Genomic DNA, 23,134 nt, shown 5'->3' with positions numbered 1-23,134 from the left:
TTTCCGATTATCCAATTGTTGACGAGTAGAGATTTAGAGTCCGAATGTATAAGGGTTAAAGTTCAAGTATGTTTAGAGTCGAGATTCGGTGTTTAAAACAACATAAAAATAAGATATGAGAATAACATGGAAAATAATCATTTAGTACATATGATGCTTGTTCTTGACACTAGGAAACTCGAAGGAGTTTAGATGTTTTCATGGAACAAGGTTCCATTAGAATCGTGACAAGTTATCATAGTCTAGGATGATGTAATCTAGTACCCCGACATATGAACACTAGTTCATCATCAAAGATTCGATTATTCGAATAATATATTTAGGTTATATAATATATGTCCAATAGTTCAAGCATGAGGTAGAAGATTAAAATCTTCATTTTGGTACCTCTAAATGTCATAGAAGTCATGTAGGAGGTAGGAAGATCAAGTCTTCCATTTAGGCACCTCTATGTGTTCACCACTACACTTGATGTAAAAAAAACAACCAAGGAGGGTCATGAACATACAATGAAGAATATGCAATATACACACTAACTAAGAGAAATCATCAAATCATGTGAGGATTGTATGTTTGGACAACCCAAGTTGTTCCATAATCACTCATGTATCAAAGACAAAGTTTGACATGACTTGTGGGTTAAAAACCCTAAACAAAACACCAAGTTTATGAGGTTTAATCCTCTGATTTTAAATGTCTCAACCTTGTTTTTAAGCTTAACCAACCATGGGATAAGTTGTAAGCATTAGGACATAGGTATGAGATGTGTTGGACACAAGTTGCATAGGTTTAAACAAGTTTTTGATGAACATAAAAACAAACAGAAAGTTTATGGACTATTTCGGGGCATTTCCAGGTCTGATTTCTCCAAGGAGAAGTCTAGGAATCGAACCCCATGATTATACAAGCAAGTAGGAAAAAGAATCGAGTGAATCGGATAAGAATTGAGTGAGTTATGCTCATTTTCGTGAAGGGGTGTCAATCTACTCGAACCCTTGCTTTCAGCTACGGTTTGGTGGATGTTTTGTGAGTTTTTAGGGTTGCAAAAGTGGTAGGGAGGCTGGTTATAGGTGGTATTTATAGGGGGAAGGATTAGGGTTTCAATGGGTTGGGCTTTGGAAGTGTTTAGAAGGGGTTACACCTTGAAACTAGCCCACAAAACCCAACTATATGGGGCTGAATTTTGCTGAATTGGGCTGCCATATTTCTTTATTATTTTTTTTAAAACATTATAATGAGTAATTTTGTTAATTAAGTTGTGTACTAATATGCAACAATGTTTCCCCTAACTTGTAACAAGGTGAAATATGAAATAAAACATGATTTAACTAGGTAAAAAGTGTAATGTACAAGTTTTATTTACGAAGCAAGTTCCGTATTTTACAACGATTACGATGAAAGAATGGTTATAAGAACACAAGATTTCCAAAGATAGAATTTCACGTAAGGTTTCTAAATGTAGGATGTTTGAAAATGCAGGGCGTTACAGTTTTACCCCAACCCACGCCAAAAGTCCCGCCCCATACCCCCCGGCCTAAGGAGCCGGGCCCTGACTACCTAACAACTCTTTTTTAATGGGTAGATAACTTTCATTTATGTAGTATCAAGCTACAAATACAACATCATCCTCCAATAATTTAACATTGTATTTTATACTGACACGTAGACATTTTAAATTAGATTTTTTCAAGAAAAAAAACAATATTATATAAAAAATTATATTACAAGTTAAAATTTGTTTTATGTAAGTGTAAAATGAATTAATATATCTTTTCAACAATACATAGTTATTTAATTTATTCTATTTTTTTGTTATCTTTATTAATTTTTCATTACATCGATCTTACGAACTCTTTGTAAGATCGATGCATTTGAAGTATGGAATACTTGGGAACTTGCATTAATTTGAATCGAACTCTATACTCAAGCTCGTGTTAGATTCATGTATGTGAACCTCATATTCATTCACAAAAATTATGTTTTCTGTATCTAATTATTTTCCGAAAATATAAACATAAACATCAAAAGTTTATAGCTCCAAATAAACGCTATAACTAATAACGATCCCAACTGTTATTTATGCAACATACAAATTGTATTTAGATACTTATAGTTAAAACTCAAGTCTTGCGTTCAATGCCATCAAATCTTTCTTTATCGACAGGATGGGACAACCTACTTTCCGACGAAGAAAAACTTCGATGGACACGACAACAAATTAAGTAGTAGACAAAGTTGAGCAAAGTCAAGAAACTAAGCAACCAATAATAGTAATCCACGTGTCCCTCGTCGATATCACTCGACAGCCAACTTACGCCACCTCCTTGGCCAGTAACCGAGTCCACAATATTAGTTAAAATGCTTGCAACAAGCGAAGCAACCGCCATGCTCACCATAAACATAACTGTGGCTAAACTCGACATACTACTTGGGAGCTCAGAATAATAAAACTCCAATTGTCCAATTGCATTAAACGCTTCGGTTAAACCTAGTAATACAAACTGTGGGACCAACCACATTGCTGACATGACAACCGTCGTGTTTGAGTTTGCTAAATCACGCCTTATGGTTTCCACGATTGCGGATACTACCATGGTTATGATTGACAATATTATCCCAACTCCCATTCGGGTTTTCAGGTTGAGGCCACGAGGCTCGTGTGTAAATTTTGCTAGAAACGGGACCATAACACGGTCATAAACCGGGATCCATATTGTGATTGTCAAAAGCATGAACAAGCTGAAAGATGCTGCAGGGATCTCGAACCTTGAGGTGATCTTTCGGTTCATTTTTTCGGCTTCAAGTGTTGGGAACGTTTGCAACACGTTTACAAATAGTATAATGCCCGATGACCAAATAGGTATTATCCGAATTAGGGATTTGAGGGATTCCACATTTTCGACTGTGGGGATACCACACGAGTTCGAGCCTGAAGAACCAATGTCCACATCTCTAACAACACACGCTTTGTTAAGAAACCTAAAATACAAATTTAGATAATAACGAAAAAAATTAGAGGTGACAAAATAGACAAGTTAGATAACAGGTCATGTAATAAGTAATTTTCGAACCTCAAACTGTCGGTTAACTCAACTTGATCTATATCATTGCTATGATTATAGCAGTCACCAGGAAGAAGACGGATCTTACGGTTCCTAAACGCAACGATTAAGACTTGAGTCAAACCCGAAAACGGGCTCTTGTCAACTTTGACTTTGACATAAAGAGGTGACCCGAGTAAGAACATGAGAGCAGAACACAACATGGCCAAAACTGGAACCGCAAACCCGACCCGCCAACCAAATTGGTCTTGAATGTAGACCAAAACAGAAGTAGCAATAACAATGGAAACCGTGTTGGCAGCATAGTACCAGTTAAAGTAGCTATCGATGAGCCTTTGGTTGTTCCGGTGTTTGAGCTGGTCTGCACCAAAGGCTATGGAACACGGTCTGATGCAAGCCGACCCGATCGACATTAGACCAAAAGATGCGTAGAGGAAACCGAGTTGGGCTCGTGTTGGTGGGCTGCAACCCGTGTCCGGTCCTTGGCAAGATGAAGGTGTTAGTTGAGGAAGAATGGATGTCAACCAGAGAAATGTCACTCCCTGTTGCAAAAAAGTTCAACTTAGGGGTGAGATTTAAAATCGATATAACCGAACCGAAACCATATTAACCGTAATAACTGAACCATACTAAAAACTAACGCGTCGGTCTGGTATTTTCTTTAAACCAAGTTTTACTGTTCGGATTCAGTTTTTTCTTTTCTAAAAACCAAAAAAGCAGAACCAAAAACCAAAAAAAAAACCGTTTATTTTATAATGTTTACTAGGTTAGAACCCCGTGTATTACACGGATTAAATAAATGTAATTTTATATATTGAATAATAAAAAATTATATTTTTATGAACCCCGTATATGTATGGGTTAAATAAATGTAGTTTTATATATCAAATAATTAAAAATTATATCTTTAAAAACCATGTGTATTACACAGATTAAATAAATGTAATTTTGTATACTAAATACTAAAAACGTTGTATCGTTAAAAAAACCCGTGTATAATCTGGTTGAATAAATCTACCAAATAATAAAAAAAAATACATCCTTAAAAACCATGTGTATTACACATATTAAATAAATGTAATTTTGTATATTAAATGCTATAAACGTCGTATCTTTAGAAAACCCGTGTATTGTTGGGTTGAAAAATATACCAAATAATAAAAACATTATATCCTTCAAAAACCCTTGTATTACACGTGTTGAATAAATCTAATTTTACATAGCAAATGATAAAAAGTTATATCTTTAAATACTTTGTATATTACACGGGTTATACACATGTAATTTTGTATAGCAAATAATAAAAAAAAAGTTATATTTTTTAAAACCCCGCATTTTACAGGTGTGGAATAAATTTAATTTTGTATACAAATTATTAAAAAGTTATATTTTTAATAAATTAGGATAACATTTAATATTAATTTATTATTTATATATTTAATATAAGATAAGTAGGTAATAGAGGTATTTATTTTAAAAATATATTAAATTAACAATTTAGATTTGAGGATATTATTTTATTAAAGTATGATAAGGTTTAATATTAATTTATTATTTATTTAGTTAATATAAAATAAATATAAATTTGAGGATACCTTCAATGAATGACACGTGTCCAAAACTTGGTTTCTTTTATTATAGTATAATAGATAATAGATAATAGATTATTGAAATTTAGATTTATTTTTTTTTTAATTTTGAAGAGTAAATTATGATTTTCGCCCCTGTGGTTATATCACTTTTACACTTTTAGCCCAAAAAGAAATCCTTTAACATCTGAGCCCCCAACGTCTTTTTTCCTAACCCTTTTAGCCCCCAACGTCTTTTTTTCTAACCCTTTTGGGCTCTAAAAGTAAAGGATGGGATTAGTGTTAGGGGCCAAAAGAGTTATAAAAACAGACGTTGGAGGCTCAGATGTTAAAAGAGTTATTTTTGGGATAAAAGTGATATAACCACAGGGGCTAAAATCGTAATTTACTCTATTTTAAAAGTTAAGAAGTTAACAAGTGGTGTAACAAAAAAAAATTAATGTGTAATAATCAATTAATGATTAACAATACAAAAATTAAAGCAAAATTAATCATTAACTAAAAAAAATATACATATTGGTCCCAGATTTTTTCAGTACAAACATTTCAAGTTCAAATGACATGTTGAAAACACGAAGAAGTTTTAGTTTTTTATTCGGTTTGAGCCTAAAACCGACCCAGATGGAATAGGAATATGGATGATATGGACTTACAACAAGACTAAAGAAAGACCCGGTTGCAATGACCCGAAACCGACCCAAATAAGCGTCGGATATGACACCCCCAACAATGGAGAGACCATTCGAAAGCGCGGTCCAAATGAAGAGTACAATGGTTCCGGTTGCAGCTTCCATGTGATAAACTTCCATTAGATAGAAGATCATGTTCGCCATCACTCCGCTACTCGCAACTCTCTCAAATGCTTCATTTACTACAAAACAAAACACAAAGGTAAATCAAAACCAAAACCAAAACCAAAACCAAAACCAAAACCAAAACCGAAAGTGATGAACAAATAATGTACGTACCTATGATGAAGGGCATTGTCCTGAGACCACCCTTTTGAACATGGTGATCGTTGTGGAGTAATTTCGATTGTAACTCGGCTTCGACGCTCGATGTGTCTTGATTCAAATGTGTTCCCATGGTGGATCTATGGTTTGATTGATTGCAACTTAGGATACTATCATTTTTTTTATAATAATTGGAGCGAAAGTGACATTGGGAGACTGAGGAGTCCACATAAAGATTGTTGATAAGCTTTCTTCATATATATGGCCAAAACAATTGTGATATGGTTTGAGTGATTGGGTGGAGAAGAAATAATTAAAAAGGTTGGGCTCATGTGGCCAAAGGAGCTAAAGTTGAAAATGTATTATTAAGAAGTAACACGTGAAGAAAAATATAGCAGGAATTCATTTTCACGAATACCGAAAATCAATGGTAATAATAATAATAATAATAATAATAATAATAATAATAATAATAATAATAATAATAATAATAAGCTTGTTTTTTTTTGAACGGCAATAATAATTTCTATATAACATATAGAACCCGGGTCAGCAAGAAACTGAAGAACCCGACAAAACAAAACAAAACTGAAGAACCTGACAAAACAAAGTTAGGGAAGAACCCGACAAAACAAAGTTAGGGAATTACATCACGAAGGTTAAAATCTAACTACCTATCCCAATTTAGCGCATTAAATAATAATGAGCTTGTATATGTTTGAATAACAACATCGTATTTCTAAGAAACTAAACAAAATAGATTGGATAAGAGAAACATAAGGTAATTGGAAAGCATATCCTCATGATAATCCAATCAAACTGCTGGTAGATTAAAAATAGAATAGAAATTCTACATAAGTAAATAACATAGAACTTTTTAGTAGGAAAAAAAAAAGTAATTCGAAAGTAATGACAATGAGAAACTTATATCAATCACTTCAAACAATTAGTTAAGTCAAACTAGGAATAGGATAGTATACAAACATCTATTTTTTATACTAACTATAAAAACCAACAATTTAATGTATATGTTCTCAATTAAAAAATTGATTTAAGGGTATTTTAGACTTTTTATATCCTTTTATTTATATCTAAATAAAAACAATAATTAAATTATCCTTAAATTCATGCAAGATTAGTTTAAATCCTAATCTATTTTTCATTATCGAATCAGCACTGTAATCAGCATCATCAATCATCAGCACCGTAATTAACATCATCGTCAACACCGTAATCAGCACATCGTCAACATCAGCACGGTAACACCACCATCGGTACATCCGACGGTAACATCCCATACCACCACCGTCAGCACATCCTGTAATCAGCATAACACTGTAATCAACACATTAATCAACACCGTAATTAGCACAATTTCATGTTTTTTAGCTTTGTAAACAACATATATTATTACATAACTAGAGCAATTTTTTTTTTAATTTTATAAACAACACATACCGTTACATACTAGCACAATTTCATATTTTTATTTTTATTTTGTAAATAACATATACTATTACATAACTAGTAGAAAACAAGTTTATTTACAAATAGGCTCACAATAACAACAACAAAAAAAAGGAAAAAAAAGCTGAACACATAAAAATGCTTAACTTGTTATCCGGCATTAGTTCCTAACGTGTCTATCTTGTTGGGTATGTATACTTCGCTAATCTACACAAACCATAATAGTTGATGTTTTTTTTATCTGATTATTTAATAATAAATTACTTATCAATAAAAAAGATAACATAAGACCATGGATACTTCTATAAAAAACACATACAAAAGTTTATAGCTTCAAATAAACGCTATAACTTATTCCTATATATCAATAGCATGGGACAACCTGCATTCTGATGAAGAAAAGCTCCGATGAACCCGATAACAGATCAAGTAGTACAAAAAGTTGAGCAAATTCAATAAACTAAGCAACCAATAGTAGTAATCCACGCGGCCTGCGTTAATATCACTCGAGAGCCAAGTTACATCACCTCCTTGGCCAGTAACCGAGTCTACGACATTAGTTAAAACTTAAAAGGCTAGCAACAAGCGAAGCAACCGCCATGCTCATCGTAAACATAACCATCACTAGACTTGCCATACTATTTGGGAGCTCAGAATAATAAAACTCCAATTGTCCAATTCCATTAAACGCTTCGGTTAAACCTAGCAACACAAATTGTGGGACCAACCACATTGCTGACATATCAACTGGCGTGTTTGAGTTTGCTAAATCACGCCTTTTGGTTTTCATGATTGCGGATACTACCATGGCTATGATCGACAATATCATCCCAACTCCCATTCGGATTTTCGGGTTAAGCACGTGGCTCGTGTGTAAATTTTGCTAGAAATGGGACTAAAACACGGTCATAAAATGGGATCCATATAGTGATTGACAAAAGCATGAACAAAGAGAATGATGCTGCCGGGATCTGGAACCATGAGGTGATGTTTCGGTTCATTTTTTCGGCTTCTAAATGTTGGGAATGCTTGCAACATGCCTACTAATACTAGAATGCCTGATGACCAAACAAGTATTATCCGAATTAAGAATTTGAGGGATTCCACATTTTCGACTGTGGGGACACCACAAAGGTTCGAGCTCGGAGAACCAATGTTCATTTTTTTTCCATAATAACTTTTTCAACCATCCGGTTTTTTGAAGCACTTTAGTGATAATAAAGTCCTACTGATTCAAAAATTCTAACGTTGAGTTGATCAAAATTCGAACACCTACAAAAATGAACAGAGGGAAAAATAATTCTGAACCCGCTAGTGGTGGTCACACCCATTAAATGGCCACATATGGACAATAGATGCATCTCAAGAATTCCAATTTAAATAAAGAATTCAAAGAGTATCACTGTAAAACAACAATTATATGGATATGATGATATGACTACGTACAACTCTTTTTTAATGTGTAGATTTACAATCGACTAAATGTGTCCTTCAACTTTCATTTATGCAGTATCAAGCTACAAATATAACATCATCCTTCAATAATTTAACATTGTATTTTATACTGACAGGTAGACATTTTAAATTAGATTTTTTCAAGAAAAAACAATATTCATATAAAAAATTATATTACAAGTTAAAATTTGTTTTATGTAACTGTAAAATGAATTAATATATCTTTTCAACAATACATTTTTCATTACATCGATCTTACGAACTCTTTGAAAGATCGATACATTTGATGTATGGAATACTTGGGAACTTGCTTTAATTTGAATCGAACTCTATGCTCAAGCTCGTGTTAGATTCATGTATGTGAACCTCATATTCATTCACAAAAATTATGTTTTATGTATCTGATTATTTGCTAAACATCCCGAAAAAATAAACAAAAACAACAAACGTTTATAGCTCCAAATAAACGCTGTAACTTATAACGATCCCAACTACTATTTACCCAACATACAAATTATATTTAGATACTTATAGTTAAAACTCAAGGTTTGCCTTCAATGCCTTCAAATCTTTCTTTATCGACGGCATGGGACAACCTACTTTCTGACGAAGAAAAACTCCGACGGACACGACAACAAATTAAGTAGTAGACAAAGTTGAGCAAAGTCAAGAAACTAAGCAACCAATAACAGTAATCCACGTGTCCCTCGTCAATATCACTCGCAGCCAACTTACTCCACCTCCTTGGCCAGTAACAGAGTCCACAATATTAGTTAAAAGGCTTGCAACAAGCGAAGCAACGGCCACGCTCACCATAAACATAACCATTGCTAAACTCGAAATACTATTTGGGAGCTCGGAATAATAAAACTCCAATTGTCCAATTGCATTAAACGCTTCGGTTAAACCTAGTAATACAAACCGTGGGACCAACCACATTGCTGACATGACACCCGTCGTGTTTAAGTTTGCTAAATCATGCCTTATGGTTTCTACGATTGCGGATACTACCATGGTTATGATTGACAATATTATCCCAACTCCCATTCTGGCTTTCAGGTTGAGCCCACGAGGCCCGTGTGTAAATTTTGCTAGAAACGGGACCATAACACGGCCATAAAACGGGATCCATATTGTGATTGTCAAAAGCATGAACAAGCTAAAAGATGCTGCCGGGATCTCGAACCTTGAGGTGATCTTTCGATTCTGAACTAAGATGATAGTTAATTAGTTAGTTCAGAAGTCATCTATGGGAATGGAACTGAAGCCCTTGAAAAGTTAAGTTCATATGATGGAAACCTAACTCAATAGACTAGAGATCCCAAGAACTGAGTTCAATAGGAAAACCTAATTGTATGAATGAGTGAGGTCACTGTGGGGGATAACCCTACGTATTTAAAAGGGAGTTTATTACAAAGCTTAATAAACTTCTTAGTCCATTCCTAAAACTGACAAGTGTGAGGCTAAGCTTATGGCTTTTAATAATTCGACTAAGGTAACCATACATAGTGAATCACCTATGTGAGAAAGAAGTGGGGTCGCTTCGAAGGGTATTGTTGGGGCACAATACTTAATGGCTCTTGCAGAACCAGGATTATGTTCACGGCCATAACGAACATAACTATGAGGACTTGACGTTGTCAAGGAGAGTCTTATGTGAAATGTATTGTCGTCTACATAAATGGAAGAAGAGTTCAAAGACATCGATGTCTACTCAGAGCCAGTGGGCTAAGTGCATTTCATGAGCGAAGGTTCAAAGGGTAACACCTACCGATCGTATGTAAAACTCAACTGCTGAAATCAAATGGGAATAATGTTGTTTCTGACATCGACCTCCATTCATGTGGGGGATTGTTGGAAGTTTTGGTGTGAATGAAAGTCTCAAGTGGTAAAACCACCTTGTCCCACATTGGTGTGGGAACAAAAGGAAAGGTTATTTATAAGGTAAAACCTTAACCAACCAATTGTAGTCTTATGACATGTTTTATCACAAGTCCTACCCGCGCGTGCAGGGGGGTGAAAAAATTGAGTTCCGGAACTGGAATTTTGTTGAACTTTGCGTGCCCGCACGTCCTGAGGACACGAATGCAGCTCGAAAAACCCAGGCCCGCGTGAGGCAGTTTTTGCGCACTAGACCGCCTAATTTTTTAATTAGTCTTTAAAACTGAAATTGTTGGTCTTGTTAATGAGTTTTAAACTGAAATGATTATTCAGTATTGATGACGATCATTATTGAGTTTCATTTTAAACGGTTATTAATATCAGTTTTAAAATTGTACTAATGAAAATTATTTGGTTTTTAATTTGCGACAATTAATGTCCAAAATCCGGTTATGAGTTCTGTGACTATAAAACCAGATCATACCAACACAGCTGAGACACACCATCAAACAAATTCTCCTCTCTCAATCTCTGCAACATCTCTCCTGTTTCTTTTCAGGCAAGTCTCAAGTTCGGCAGTGCGCTGTTGCTGCTTCGAACCGGCGTACCCTGGGAGTAGACAGCGAATCTGTTTAAGGGAATTGTGTCAAACACAAGCCCGGTTTACTGTTACTGTTTCTTTTCTACTTTTTTGTTTTTCTGTTTCAAATTTCGAGTTAATATCAGCAGGATACTAACAGATTATTAGATAAACATCCCGAAAAAATAAACATAAACAACAAAAGTTTATAGCTCCAAATAAACGACGCTATAACTTATAACGATCCCAACTATTATTTACCGAACATACAAATTGTATTTAGATACTTATAGTTATAACTCAAGGTTTGCCTTCAATGCCATCAAATCTTTCTTTATTGATGGCATGGGACAACCTACTTTCCGACGAAGAAAAACTCTGATGAACACGATAGCAAATTAAGTAGTAGACAAAGTTGAGAAAAGTCAAGAAACTAAGCAACCAATAATAGTAATCCACGTGTCCCTCGTCGATATCACTCGACAGCCAACTTACGTCACCTCCTTGGCTAGTATCCGAGTCCACAATATTAGTTAAAAGGCTTGAAACAAGCGAAGCAGCCGCCATGCTCACCATAAACATAACCATGGCTAAACTCGACATACTATTTGGGAGCTCGGAATAATAAAACTCCAATTGTCCAATTGCATTAAACGCTTCAGTTAAACCTAGTAATACAAACTGTTGGCGTTACCAAATTTGTCGAACCGAAAGATCTTAAGTACCAATCCGGTACCAACTTTTGGCGTTCGTGGTACCGGTTCACTACCGTTTTTTACCTTCATATAGCGGTACCGTAACCGGTATTTTAGGTATCAGTACCGATTCTGTATCGGTTGGCACCGAGCTCATGCCTACCCATGAAACTAAAATAAGAAAAAATTAAAAGTTGAAGAAAATCAACAAAAAACGTTGTACGATACCGTTGTTCGTACGGTAACAGTGATCAGGGATGAGCAAATGGTACGGGGTAGCAGCACTGAATTTCCCGAACCAAAAAATTTTCCAATATCAATTTGGCACCAATTTTTGACGTTTTTTGTATTAGTACCGGTTTTTACCTTCATGTACTGATACCAAACAGGACCGTCCCGGTATTTTCAATACAAGTACTGGTTTGATATCGGTTGACACCGGGTTTATCCCAAACCCTAATATTAAAAAAAGGACTAAAGTTAAAAAGTAAAGAAAATAATTATTATTATTATAATATTAAAATAATAAAGTTTAGAAAAAACTATATATTATCTAATCTAACTACTATAATAAAAGAAACCAATTTTTGGACATGTGTCAATCATTGAAGGTATCCTCAGATTTATATTTAACTAAATAAATAAATAATAAATTAATATTAAATCTTTTCATACTTTAATAAACTATTATCCTCAAATCTAAATTGTTAATTTAATATATTTTTAAAACAAATACCTCTCTTATCTACTTATCTTATGTTAAATATGAAAATAATAAATTAATATTAAATGTTATCCTAATTACTAAAAAACACAAATTTTTATTATTATTTGGTATACAAAATTTTGTTTATTCAACTTGATTAAAACGCGAGGTTTTTAAGGATATAATTTTTTTATTATTTGGTAGATTTTTCAACCCGACTATACACGATTTTTTAAAGATATGACGTTTTTAGTATTTAATATACAAAATTACATTTATTTAGGATACAACTTTTTTATTATTTGATAGATTTTTCAACCCGACTATACACGGGTTTTTTAAAGATACCACGTTTTTAGTATTTAATATACAAAAATACATTTATTTAATCTGCATAATACACATGGTTTTTTAAAGATATAACTATTTTTTATATTTATTCAACACGTGTAATATACGGGGTTTTTAAGGATGTAATTTTTTACTATTTGGTAGATTTATTCAACCCGATTATACACAAGTTTTTTTTAAAGATACGACGTTTTTAGTATTTAGTATACAAAATTACAATTATTTAATCTGTGTAATACACATGGTTTTTAAAGATATAACTTTTTTATTGTTTGATATATAACATTACATTCATTTAACTCGTACAATATATAAGGTTCATAAAGATATAATTTTTATTATTTAATATATAAAATTACATTTATTCAATCCGTGTAATATACGAGGCTCTAACCTAATTAAAATATAAAATCACTATTCATTTGATTCTTAATTGGCCGATTGGAAGCCCCAAATTTTCGGGAGACCCTAGGCTATAGCCTAGTTCTTATAACTTAAGGAGCCCGGCCCTGACTACCTAACAACTCTTTTTTAATGGGTAGATTTACAAACGACTAAATGTGTCCAACTTTCATTTATGCAGTATCAAGCTACAAATACTGACACGTCGACATTTTAAATTAGATTTTTTCAAGAAAAAAACAATATTAATATAAAAATTATATTACAAGTTAAAATTTGTTTTATGTAACTGTAAAATGAATTAATATATCTTTTCAACAATACATAGTTATTTAATTTATTCTATTTTTTGTTATCTTTATTAATTTTTCATTACATCGATCTTACGAACTCTTTGTAAGATCGATGCATTTGAAGTATGGAATACTTGGGAACTTGCATTAATTTGAATCGAACTCTATACTCAAGCTCGTGTTAGATTCATGTATGTGAACCTCATATTCATTCACAAAAATTGTGTTTTTTGTATCTAATTATTTTCCGAAAATATAAACATAAACATCAAAAGTTTATAGCTCCAAATAAACGCTATAACTAATAACGATCCCAACTGTTATTTATGCAACATACAAATTGTATTTAGATACTTATAGTTAAAACTCAAGTCTTGCGTTCAATGCCATCAAATCTTTCTTTATCGGTGGCATGGGACAACCTACTTTCCGACGAAGAAAAACTTCGATGAACACGACAACAAATTAAGTAGTAGACAAAGTTGAGCAAGGTCAAGAAACTAAGCAACCCATAATAGTAATCCACGTGTCCCTCGTCGATATCACTCGACAGCCAACTTACGCCACCTCCTTGGCCAGTAATCGAGTCCACAATCTTAGTTAAAAGGCTTGCAACAAGCGAAGCAACCGCCATGCTCACCATAAACATAACTGTGGCTAAGCTCGACATACTACTTGGGAGCTCAGGATAATAAAACTCCAATTGTCCAATTGCATTAAACGCTTCGGTTAAACCTAGTAATACAAACTGTGGGACCAACCACATTGCTGACATGACAACCGTTGTGTTTGAGTTTGCTAAATCATGCCTTATGGTTTCCACGATTGCGGATACTACCATGGTTATGATTGACAATATTATCCCAACTCCCATTCGGGTTTTCAGGTTGAGGCCACGCGGCTCTTGTGTAAATTTTGCTAGAAACGGGACCATAACACGGTCATAAACCGGGATCCATATTGTGATTGTCAAAAGCATGAACAAGCTGAAAGATGTTGGCGGGATCTCGAACCTTTAGGTGATCTTTCGGTTCATTTTTTCGGCTTCAAGTGTTGGGAACGTTTGCAACACGTTTACAAATAGTACAATGCCCGATGACCAAATAGGTATTATCCGAATTAGGGATTTGTGGGATTCCACATTTTCGACTGTGGGAATACCACACGAGTTCGAGCCTGAAGAACCAATGTCCACATCTCTAACAACACACGCTTTGTTAAGAAACCTAAAATACAAATTTAGATAATAACGAAAAAAATTAGAGGTGACAAAATAGACAAGTTAGATAACTGGCTCGAGCTCGAATTACAAATCGAGCTGAGATTTGAGGCTCGACCTCGACCTGATTAATAAGAAGTAAACTTGATAAAATATATGAGGAATTTATTTTCACGAATACCGAAAATCAATAATTTGAAATAATAGAGTTAAATGCTATTTTAGTCCCTGTGGTTTGGGCCATTTTCCCAGTTTAGTTCAAAGGTTTCATTTTTAACCTGTGGGTCCAAAAAGGTTTCACAGTTGCCATTTTAATCCACTGGGTTAACTTCATCCATTTTTTCTGTTAACGAGAATGCCAATTTGGTCATTTTGTATGTAATTCTGTTAACTAAAAGAGCAATTTAGACATATAAAATGACCGAATTGGCCTTCTCGTTAACAGAAAAAATGGATGAAGTTAACCCAGTGGACTAAAATGGCAACTGTGAAACCTTTTTGGACCCACAGGTTAAAAATGAAATCTTTGGACTAAACTGGCAAAATGGACTAAACCACATGGACTAAAATGACATTTAACTCTAATAATAAATTAATAATAATGAGCTTTGTATATGAATGTTTGAATAACAACATAGTATTTCTAAGAAACTAAACAAGAAAATAGATTGGATTAGAGTAACATAACTACATAAGATAATTGGAAAGCATATCCACTTGATAATCAACCAAACTGCTGGTAGATTAAAAATAAAATAGAAATTCTACATAAGTAAATAACATAGAAAAATTTTTTTTTGAAAAAAAAGTAATTCGAAAGTAATGACAGTGAGAAACTTATATGAATCACTTCAAACAATTAGTTAAGTCAAATACAAACATCTATTTTTTATACAAACTACAAGTACAAACAATTTAGTGACATTTGTCCTCGATCAAAAAACTGATTTACGGGTATTTTAAACTTTTTATACCCTTTTATTTATATCTAACTAATATTAATAATTAAATTATCCCTAAATTCATGCAATATTAGATCAAATCCTAATCTTCTAATATATTCTTCATCATCGAATCAGCACTACTGTAATCAGCATCATCGTCAACATCAGCTGCTCAGCACGGTAACACCACCGATCATACATCCAACGGTAACATCCCACACCACCACTGTCAGTATATCCTGTAATCAGCATAACAGTGTAATCAACACATTAATCAGCACCGTAATCAGCACAATTTCATGTTTTTTTAGTTTTGTAAACAACAGATATTATTACATAAGTAGCACAATTTCATTTTTTTTAATTTTATAAACAACACATACTGTTACATACTAGCACAATTTCATGTTTTTTTTTTAATTTTGTAAATAACACATACTATAACAGAATTAGTAGAAAACAAGTTTATTTCCAAATAGGCTCACAATAACAATAACAACACAAAAGGAAAAAAAACGAACAGATAAAAATGCTTAAATTGTTATCCGGCATTAGTTCCTAACGTGTCTGTCTTGTTGGGTATGTATACTTCGCTAATCTACACAATTACACAAACCATAATATTTAAATTTTTTATCTGATTATTTAATAATAAATTACTTATCAATAAAAAAAAATATAACATAAGACCAAGGATACTTCTATAAAAACACATATAAAAGTTTATAGCTCCAAATAAACGCTATAACTTATCCCTCCATATCAACAGCATGGGACAACCTACGTTCCGATGAAGAAAAACTCAGATGAACACGACAACAAATCAAGTAATATAAAAAGTTGAGGAAATTCAAGGAACTAAGCAACCAATAGTAGTAATCCACGTGGCCCGCGTTAGTATCACTCGAGAGCCAACTTACGTCACCTCCTTGGCCAGTAATGGAGTTTAGGATATTAGATAAAATGCTAGCAACAAGCGAAGCAACCGCCATGCTCACAGTAAACATAACCATCACTAGACTTGCCCTACAATTTGGGAGCTTAGAATAATAAAACTCCAATTGTCCAATTCCATTAAATGCTTCGGTTAAACCTAGTAACACAAATTGTGGGACCAACCACATTGCTGATATATCAACTGGCGTGTTTGAGTTTGCTAAATCACGCCTAATGATATTATACATCTTTTCAATAATATATAATTATTTATTCTATTATATTTTTTGTTATCTTTATTCATTTTTCATTACAACGATGATCTTACGAGCTCTTTGTAAGATCGTTGCATTTGATGTATGGAATACTTGGGAACTTGCTTTAATTTGAATCGAACTCTATGCTCAAGCTCAAGTTAGATTCATGTATATAAACCTCATGTTCATTCACAAATATTATGTTTTCTGTGTCTTATTATTTGATAAACACCCGGAAAAAATAAATATAAACAACAAAAGTTTATAGCTCCAAATAAACGCTATAACTTATATTGATCCCAACTATTATTTATCCAACATACAAATTATATTTAGATACTTATAGTTATAACTCAATGTTTGCCTTCAATGCCATCAAATCTTTCTTTATCGACGACATGGGACAACCTACTTTCCGACGAAGAAAAACTTCGATGAACACGACAACAAATTAAGTAGTAGACAAAGTTGAGCAAAGTCAAGAAACTAAGCAACCAATAATAGTAATCAACGTGTCCCTCGTCGATATCACTCGACAGCCAACTTACGCCACCTCCTTGGCCAGTAACAGAGTCCACAATATTAGTTAAAAGGCTTGCAACAAGCGAAGCAACCGTCATGCTCACCATAAACATAACCATTGCTAAACTCGACATACTATTTGGGAGCTCGGAATAATAAAACTCCAATTGTCCAATTGCATTAAACGCTTCGGTTAAACCTAGTAATACAAACTGTGGGACCAACCACATTGCTGACATGACAACCATCGTGTTTGCGTTTGCTAAATCACGCCTTATGGTTTCCACGATTGCGGATACTACCATGGTTATGATTGACAATATTATCCCAACTCCCATCCGGGTTTTCAGGTTGAGGCCACGAGGCTCGTGTGTAAATTTTGCTAGAAACGGGACCATAACACGGTCATAAAACGGGATCCATATTGTGATTGTCAAAAGCATGAGCAAGCTGAAAGATGCTGCCGGGATCTCGAACCTTGAGGTGATCTTTCGGTTCATTTTTTCGGCTTCAAGTGTTGGGAACGTTTGCAACACGTTTACGAATAGTATAATGCCCGATGACCAAATAGGTATTATCCGAATTAGGGATTTGAGGGATTCCACATTTTCGACTGTGGGGATACCACACGAGTTCGAGCCTAAAGAACCAATGTCCACATCTCTAACAACACACGCTTTGTTAAGAAACCTAAAATACAAATTTAGATAATAACGAAAAAAATTAGAGGTGACAAAATAGACAAGTTAGATAAGAGGTCATGTAATGAGTAATTTTCAAACCTCAAACTGTCGGTTAACTCAACTTGATCTATATCATTGCTATGATTATAGCAGTCACCAGGAAGAAGACGGATCTTACGGTTCCTAAATGCAACGATTAAGACTTGAGTCAAACCCGAAAACGGGCTCTTGTCAACTTTGACTTTGACATAAAGAGGTGACCCGAGTAAGAACATGAGAGCAGAACACAACATGGCCAAAACTGGAACCGCAAACCCGACCCGCCAACCAAATTGGTCTTGAATGTAGACCACAACAGAAGTAGCAATAACAATGGAAACCGTGTTGGCAGCATAGTACCAGTTAAAGTAGCTATCGATGAGCCTCTGGTTGTTCCGGTGTTTGAGCTGGTCTGCACCAAAGGCTATGGAACACGGTCTGATGCAAGCCGACCCGATCGACATTAGACCAAAAGATGCGTAGAGGAAACCGAGTTGGGCTCGTGTTGGTGAGCTGTAACCCGTGTCCGGTCCTTGGCAAGATGAAGGTGTTAGTTGTGGAAGAATGGATGTCAACCAGAGAAATGTCACTCCCTGTTGCAAAAAATTCAACTTAGGGGTGAGATTTAAAATCGATATAACTGAACAGAAACCATATTAACCGTAATAACTGAACCATACTAAAAACTAACGCGCCGGTCTGGTATTTTCTTTAAACCAAGTTTTACTGTTCGGGTTCAGTTTTTTCCTTTTCTAAAAACCAAAAAAGCAGAACCAAAAACCAAAAAAAAAACATTTATTTTATAATGTTTACTAGGTTAGAACCTCGTGTATTACACGGATTGAATAAATGTAATTTTATATATTGAATAATAAAAAAAAAATATTTTTATGAACCCTGTATATGTGCGGGTTAAATAAATGTAATTTTATATATCAAATAATTAAAAAATTATATCTTTAAAAACCATGTGTATTATACAGATTAAATAAATGTAATTTTGTATACTAAATACTAAAAACGCCGTATCGTTAAAAAAACCCATGTATAATCGGGTTGAATAAATCTACCAAATAATAAAAAATTACATCCTTAAAAACCATGTGTATTACACATAATAAATAAATGTAATTTTTTATATTAAATGCTAAAAACGTTGTATCTTTAGAAAACCCGTGTATAGTTGGGTTGAAAAATATACCAAATAATAAAAATATTATATCCTTATAAAACCATTGTATTACACGTGTTGAATAAATGTAATTTTACATAGCAAATGATAAAAGGTTATATCTTTAAATACTTCGTGTATTACACGGGTTATACACAAGTAATTTTGTATAGCAAATAATAAAAAAAAAGTTATATTTTTAAAACCCCACATTTTACACGTGTGGAATAAATATAATTTTGTATACAAATTACTAAAAAGTTATATTTTTAATAAATTAGGATAACATTTAATATTAATTTATTATTTATATATTTAATATAAGATAAGTAGGAAATAGAGGTATTTGTTTTAAAAATATATTCAATTAACAATTTAGATTTGAGGATATTATTTTATTAAAGTATGATAAGATTTAATATTAATTTATTATTTATTATTTATTTAATTAATATAAAATAAATATAAATTTGAGAATACCTTCAATGAATAACACGTGTCCAAAACTTGGTTTCTTTTATTATAGTAGAATAGATTATTGAAATTTAGATTTATTTTTTTTTTTAATTTTGAAGAGTAAAATATGGTTTTAGCCCCTGTGGTTATATCACTTTTAGCGCAAAAAGAAATCTTTTAACATCTGAGCCCCCAACGTATTTTTTCCTAACCCTTTGGCCCCCAACATCTTTTTTTCTAACCCTTTTGGCCTCTAAAAGTAAATGGATGAGATTAGTGTTAAGGGCCAAAAGAGTTATAAAAAAAGATATTGGGGGCTCAGATGTTAAAAGAGTTATTTTTGGGCTAAAAGTGATATAACCACAGGGGCCAAAATCGTAATTTACTCTATTTTAAAAGTTAAGAAGTTAACAAATGGTGTAACCAAAAAAAAAAGTAAAATGTGTAATAATCAATTAATCGTTAACAAAACAAAAATTAAAGCAAAATGTGTAATAATCAATTAATCATTAACTAAAAAAATATACATATTGGTCCCAGATTTTTCAGTACAAACATTTCAAGTTCAAATGACATGCAGAAAACACGAAGAAGTTTTAGTTTTTTATTCGGTTTGAGCCTAAAACCGACCCAGATGGAATAGGAATATGGATAATATGGACTTACAACAAGACTAAACAAAGACCCGGTTGCAATGACCCGAAACCGACCCAAATAAGCGTCGGATATGACACCCCCAACAACGGAGAGACCATTCGAAAGCGCGGTCCAAATGGAGAGTACAATGGTTCCGGTTGCAGCTTCCATGTGATAAACTTCCATTAGATAGAAGATCATGTTCGCCATCACTCCGCTACTCGCAACTTTCTCAAATGCTTCATTTACTACAAAACAAAACACAAAGTTAAATCAAAACCAAAACCAAAACCAAAACCAAAACCGAAAGTGATGAACAAATAATGTACGTACCTATGATGAAGGGCATTGTCCTGAGACCACCCTTCTGAACATGGTGATCGTCGAGGAGTAATTTCGATTGTAACTCTGCTTCGACGCTCGATGTCTCTTGATTCAAATGTGTTCCCATGGTGGATCGATGGTTTGATTGATTGCAACTTGGATAGGATACTATCGTTTTTATTATGATAATTGGAGCGAAAGTGACATTGAGAGACTGGGGATTCCACAAAAAGGATTGTTGATAAGCTTTCATATATATGGACAAAACGATTGTGATATTGTTTGAGTGATTGGGTGGTAAAGATATAATTAAAAAGGTTTGTGTGTTCGAGGGGCGATCCACGCTGTGGTCACACCCATCAAATGGGCTCATGTGCACAAAGGAGCTAAAGTTGAAAACGTATTATTAAGAAGTAGGGCTGTAAACGAGCCGAGCTTGGTTCGAACTCAATTCGAGCTGGCTCAGCTCGAGCTCGAATTACAAATCGAGCTGAGATTTGAGGCTCGAGCTCGACTTGATTAATAAGAAGTAAACTTGAAGAAATATAGCAGGAATTCATTTTCACGAATACCAAAAATCAATAATTTGAAATACGGAGTAATAATAATAATAATGAGCTTGTATATGTTTGAATAACAAGATAGTAATTCAAGAAACTAGACAAGAAATAGATAGGATTAGAGTAACATAATAACTACATAAGGTAATTGGAAAGCATATACTCTTGATAATCCAATCAAACTGCTGATATATTAAAAATAAAATAGAAATTCTACATAAGTAAATAACATAGAACTTTTTAGTAGGAAAAAAAAAGTAATTCGAAAGTAATGACAATGAGAAACTTATATCAATCACTTCAAACAATTAGTTAAGTCAAATTAGGAATAGGATAGTATACAAACATTTATTTTTTATACTAACTATAAAAACCAACAATTTAATGACATGTCGATTAAAAAATTGATTTAAGGATATTTTAGACTTTTTATACCCTTTTATTTATATCTAAATAAAAACAATAATTAAATTATCCTTAAATTCATGCAAGATTAGTTTAAATCCTAATCTATTTTTCATTATCGAATCAGCACTGTAATCAGCACCATCGATCATCAGCACTGTAATTAGCATCATCATCAACACCGTAATCAGCACATCGTCAACATCAGCATGGTAACACCACCATCAGTACATCTGACGGTAACATCCCATACCACCACCGTCAGCACATCCTGTAATCAGCATAACACTGTAATCTTAATCAACACCGTAATTAGCACAATTTCATGTTTTTTAGTTTTGTAAACAACAGATATTATTACATAACTAGAGCAATTTATGATTTTTTTAATTTTATAAACAACACATACCGTTACATACTAGCACAATTTCATATTTTTATTTTAATTTTATAAATAACACATACTATTACATAACTAGTAGAAAACCAATTTATTTATAAATAGGCTCACAATAACAAAACAAAAGGAAAAAAAGCAACACATAAAAATGCTTAACTTGTTATCCGACATTAATTCCTAACGTGTCTATCTTGTTGGGTATGTATACTTCGCTAATCTACACAAACCATAATAGTTAATTTTTTTATCTGATTATTTAATAATAAATTACTTATCAATAAAAAATATAACATAAGACCATGGATACTTCTATAAAAACACATACAAAAGTTTATAGCTCCAAATAAACGCTATAACTTATTCCTGTATATCGATAGCATGGGACAACCTACATTCTGATGAAGAAAAGCTCCGATGAACACGACAACAGATCAAGTAGTACAAAAAGTTGAGCAAATTCAATAAGCTAAGCAACCAATAGTAGTAATCCACACGGCCGGCGTTAATATCACTCGAGAGCCAACTTACATCACCTCCTTGGCCAGTAACCAAGTCTACGATATTAGTTAAAACTTAAAAGGCTAGCAACAAGCGAAGCAACCGCCATGCTCACCGTAAACATAACCATCACTAGACTTGCCACACTATTTGGGAGCTCAGAATAATAAAAATCCAATTGTCCAATTCCATTAAACGCTTAAGTTAAACCTAGTAACACAAATTGTGGGACCAACCACATTGCTGACATATCAACTGGCGTGTTTGTGTTTGCTAAATCACGCCTTATGGTTTCCATGATTGCGGATACTACCATGGCTATGATCGACAATATCATCCCAGCTCCCATTTGGATTTTCGGGTTAAACCCACGTGGCTCGTGTGTAAATTTTGCTAGAAATGGGACTAAAACACGGTCATAAAATGGGATCCATATAGTGATTGACAAAAACATGAACAAAGAGAATGATGCTGCCGGGATCTGGAACCATGAGGTGATGTTTCGGTTCATTTTTTCGGCTTCAAGTGTTGGGAATGCTTGCAACATGCCTACGAATACTAGAATGCCTGATGACTAAACAAGTATTATCCGAATTAGGAATTTGAGGGATTCCACATTTTCTACTGTGGGGACACCACAAAGGTTCGAG

General features: G+C 33.5%; 3 protein-coding genes across 3 annotated transcripts; all 3 read right to left on the bottom strand.

The window, feature by feature from the left end:
• Positions 1-2,009: 2,009 nt before the first annotated feature.
• On the bottom strand, positions 2,010-5,837 carry LOC110920958 (protein NRT1/ PTR FAMILY 1.2-like). Its single transcript, XM_022165207.2, has 4 exons — positions 5,620-5,837; positions 5,305-5,522; positions 3,072-3,604; positions 2,010-2,979 (listed from the first exon to the last, which is right to left on the bottom strand). Exons 1-4 carry the CDS (start codon positions 5,735-5,737, stop codon positions 2,121-2,123), a joined length of 1,728 nt encoding a protein of 575 aa, XP_022020899.1. The 5' UTR covers positions 5,738-5,837; the 3' UTR covers positions 2,010-2,120.
• A 3,355-nt stretch (positions 5,838-9,192) lies between these two features.
• LOC110921125 (protein NRT1/ PTR FAMILY 1.2-like) lies at positions 9,193-11,590 on the bottom strand. The gene is made up of 2 exons (XM_035989673.1): positions 11,347-11,590; positions 9,193-9,737 (listed from the first exon to the last, which is right to left on the bottom strand). Exons 1-2 carry the CDS (start codon positions 11,588-11,590, stop codon positions 9,193-9,195), a joined length of 789 nt encoding a protein of 262 aa, XP_035845566.1.
• Positions 11,591-17,037: 5,447 nt separating this feature from the next.
• Positions 17,038-20,779, bottom strand: LOC110920957 (protein NRT1/ PTR FAMILY 1.2-like). Its single transcript, XM_022165205.2, has 4 exons — positions 20,631-20,779; positions 20,328-20,545; positions 18,095-18,627; positions 17,038-18,002 (listed from the first exon to the last, which is right to left on the bottom strand). Exons 1-4 carry the CDS (start codon positions 20,746-20,748, stop codon positions 17,144-17,146), a joined length of 1,728 nt encoding a protein of 575 aa, XP_022020897.1. The 5' UTR covers positions 20,749-20,779; the 3' UTR covers positions 17,038-17,143.
• Between the last annotated feature and the right edge of the window lie 2,355 nt (positions 20,780-23,134).

This window comes from Helianthus annuus, chromosome 1 (genome assembly GCF_002127325.2).
Source record: "Helianthus annuus cultivar XRQ/B chromosome 1, HanXRQr2.0-SUNRISE, whole genome shotgun sequence".
In the NCBI taxonomy this organism is placed as follows: Eukaryota; Viridiplantae; Streptophyta; class Magnoliopsida; order Asterales; family Asteraceae; genus Helianthus; species Helianthus annuus.
This window is presented reverse-complemented; position numbering and strand designations above follow the sequence as displayed.

Bases quoted from the DNA above. Each gene is read 5' to 3' on its own strand.
- LOC110920958 (XM_022165207.2), bottom strand. From the start codon at position 5,737: ATGGGAACACATTTGAATCAAGACACATCGAGCGTCGAAGCCGAGTTA. The intron at 3,605-5,304 runs GTAAGTCCATAT...TTTTTGCAACAG, and splicing joins GGTCTTTCTTTAGTCTTGTT to GGAGTGACATTTCTCTGGTT. The intron at 2,980-3,071 runs GTTCGAAAATTA...TTTGTATTTTAG, and splicing joins GAGTTAACCGACAGTTTGAG to GTTTCTTAACAAAGCGTGTG.
- LOC110921125 (XM_035989673.1), bottom strand. From the start codon at position 11,590: ATGTCGAGTTTAGCCATGGTTATGTTTATGGTGAGCATGGCGGCTGCT. The intron at 9,738-11,346 runs GTAGGTTGTCCC...CTATCATCTTAG, and splicing joins GAGTTTTTCTTCGTCGGAAA to TTCAGAATCGAAAGATCACC.
- LOC110920957 (XM_022165205.2), bottom strand. From the start codon at position 20,748: ATGGGAACACATTTGAATCAAGAGACATCGAGCGTCGAAGCAGAGTTA. The intron at 20,546-20,630 runs GTACGTACATTA...TTTGTTTTGTAG, and splicing joins GACAATGCCCTTCATCATAG to TAAATGAAGCATTTGAGAAA. The intron at 18,003-18,094 runs GTTTGAAAATTA...TTTGTATTTTAG, and splicing joins GAGTTAACCGACAGTTTGAG to GTTTCTTAACAAAGCGTGTG.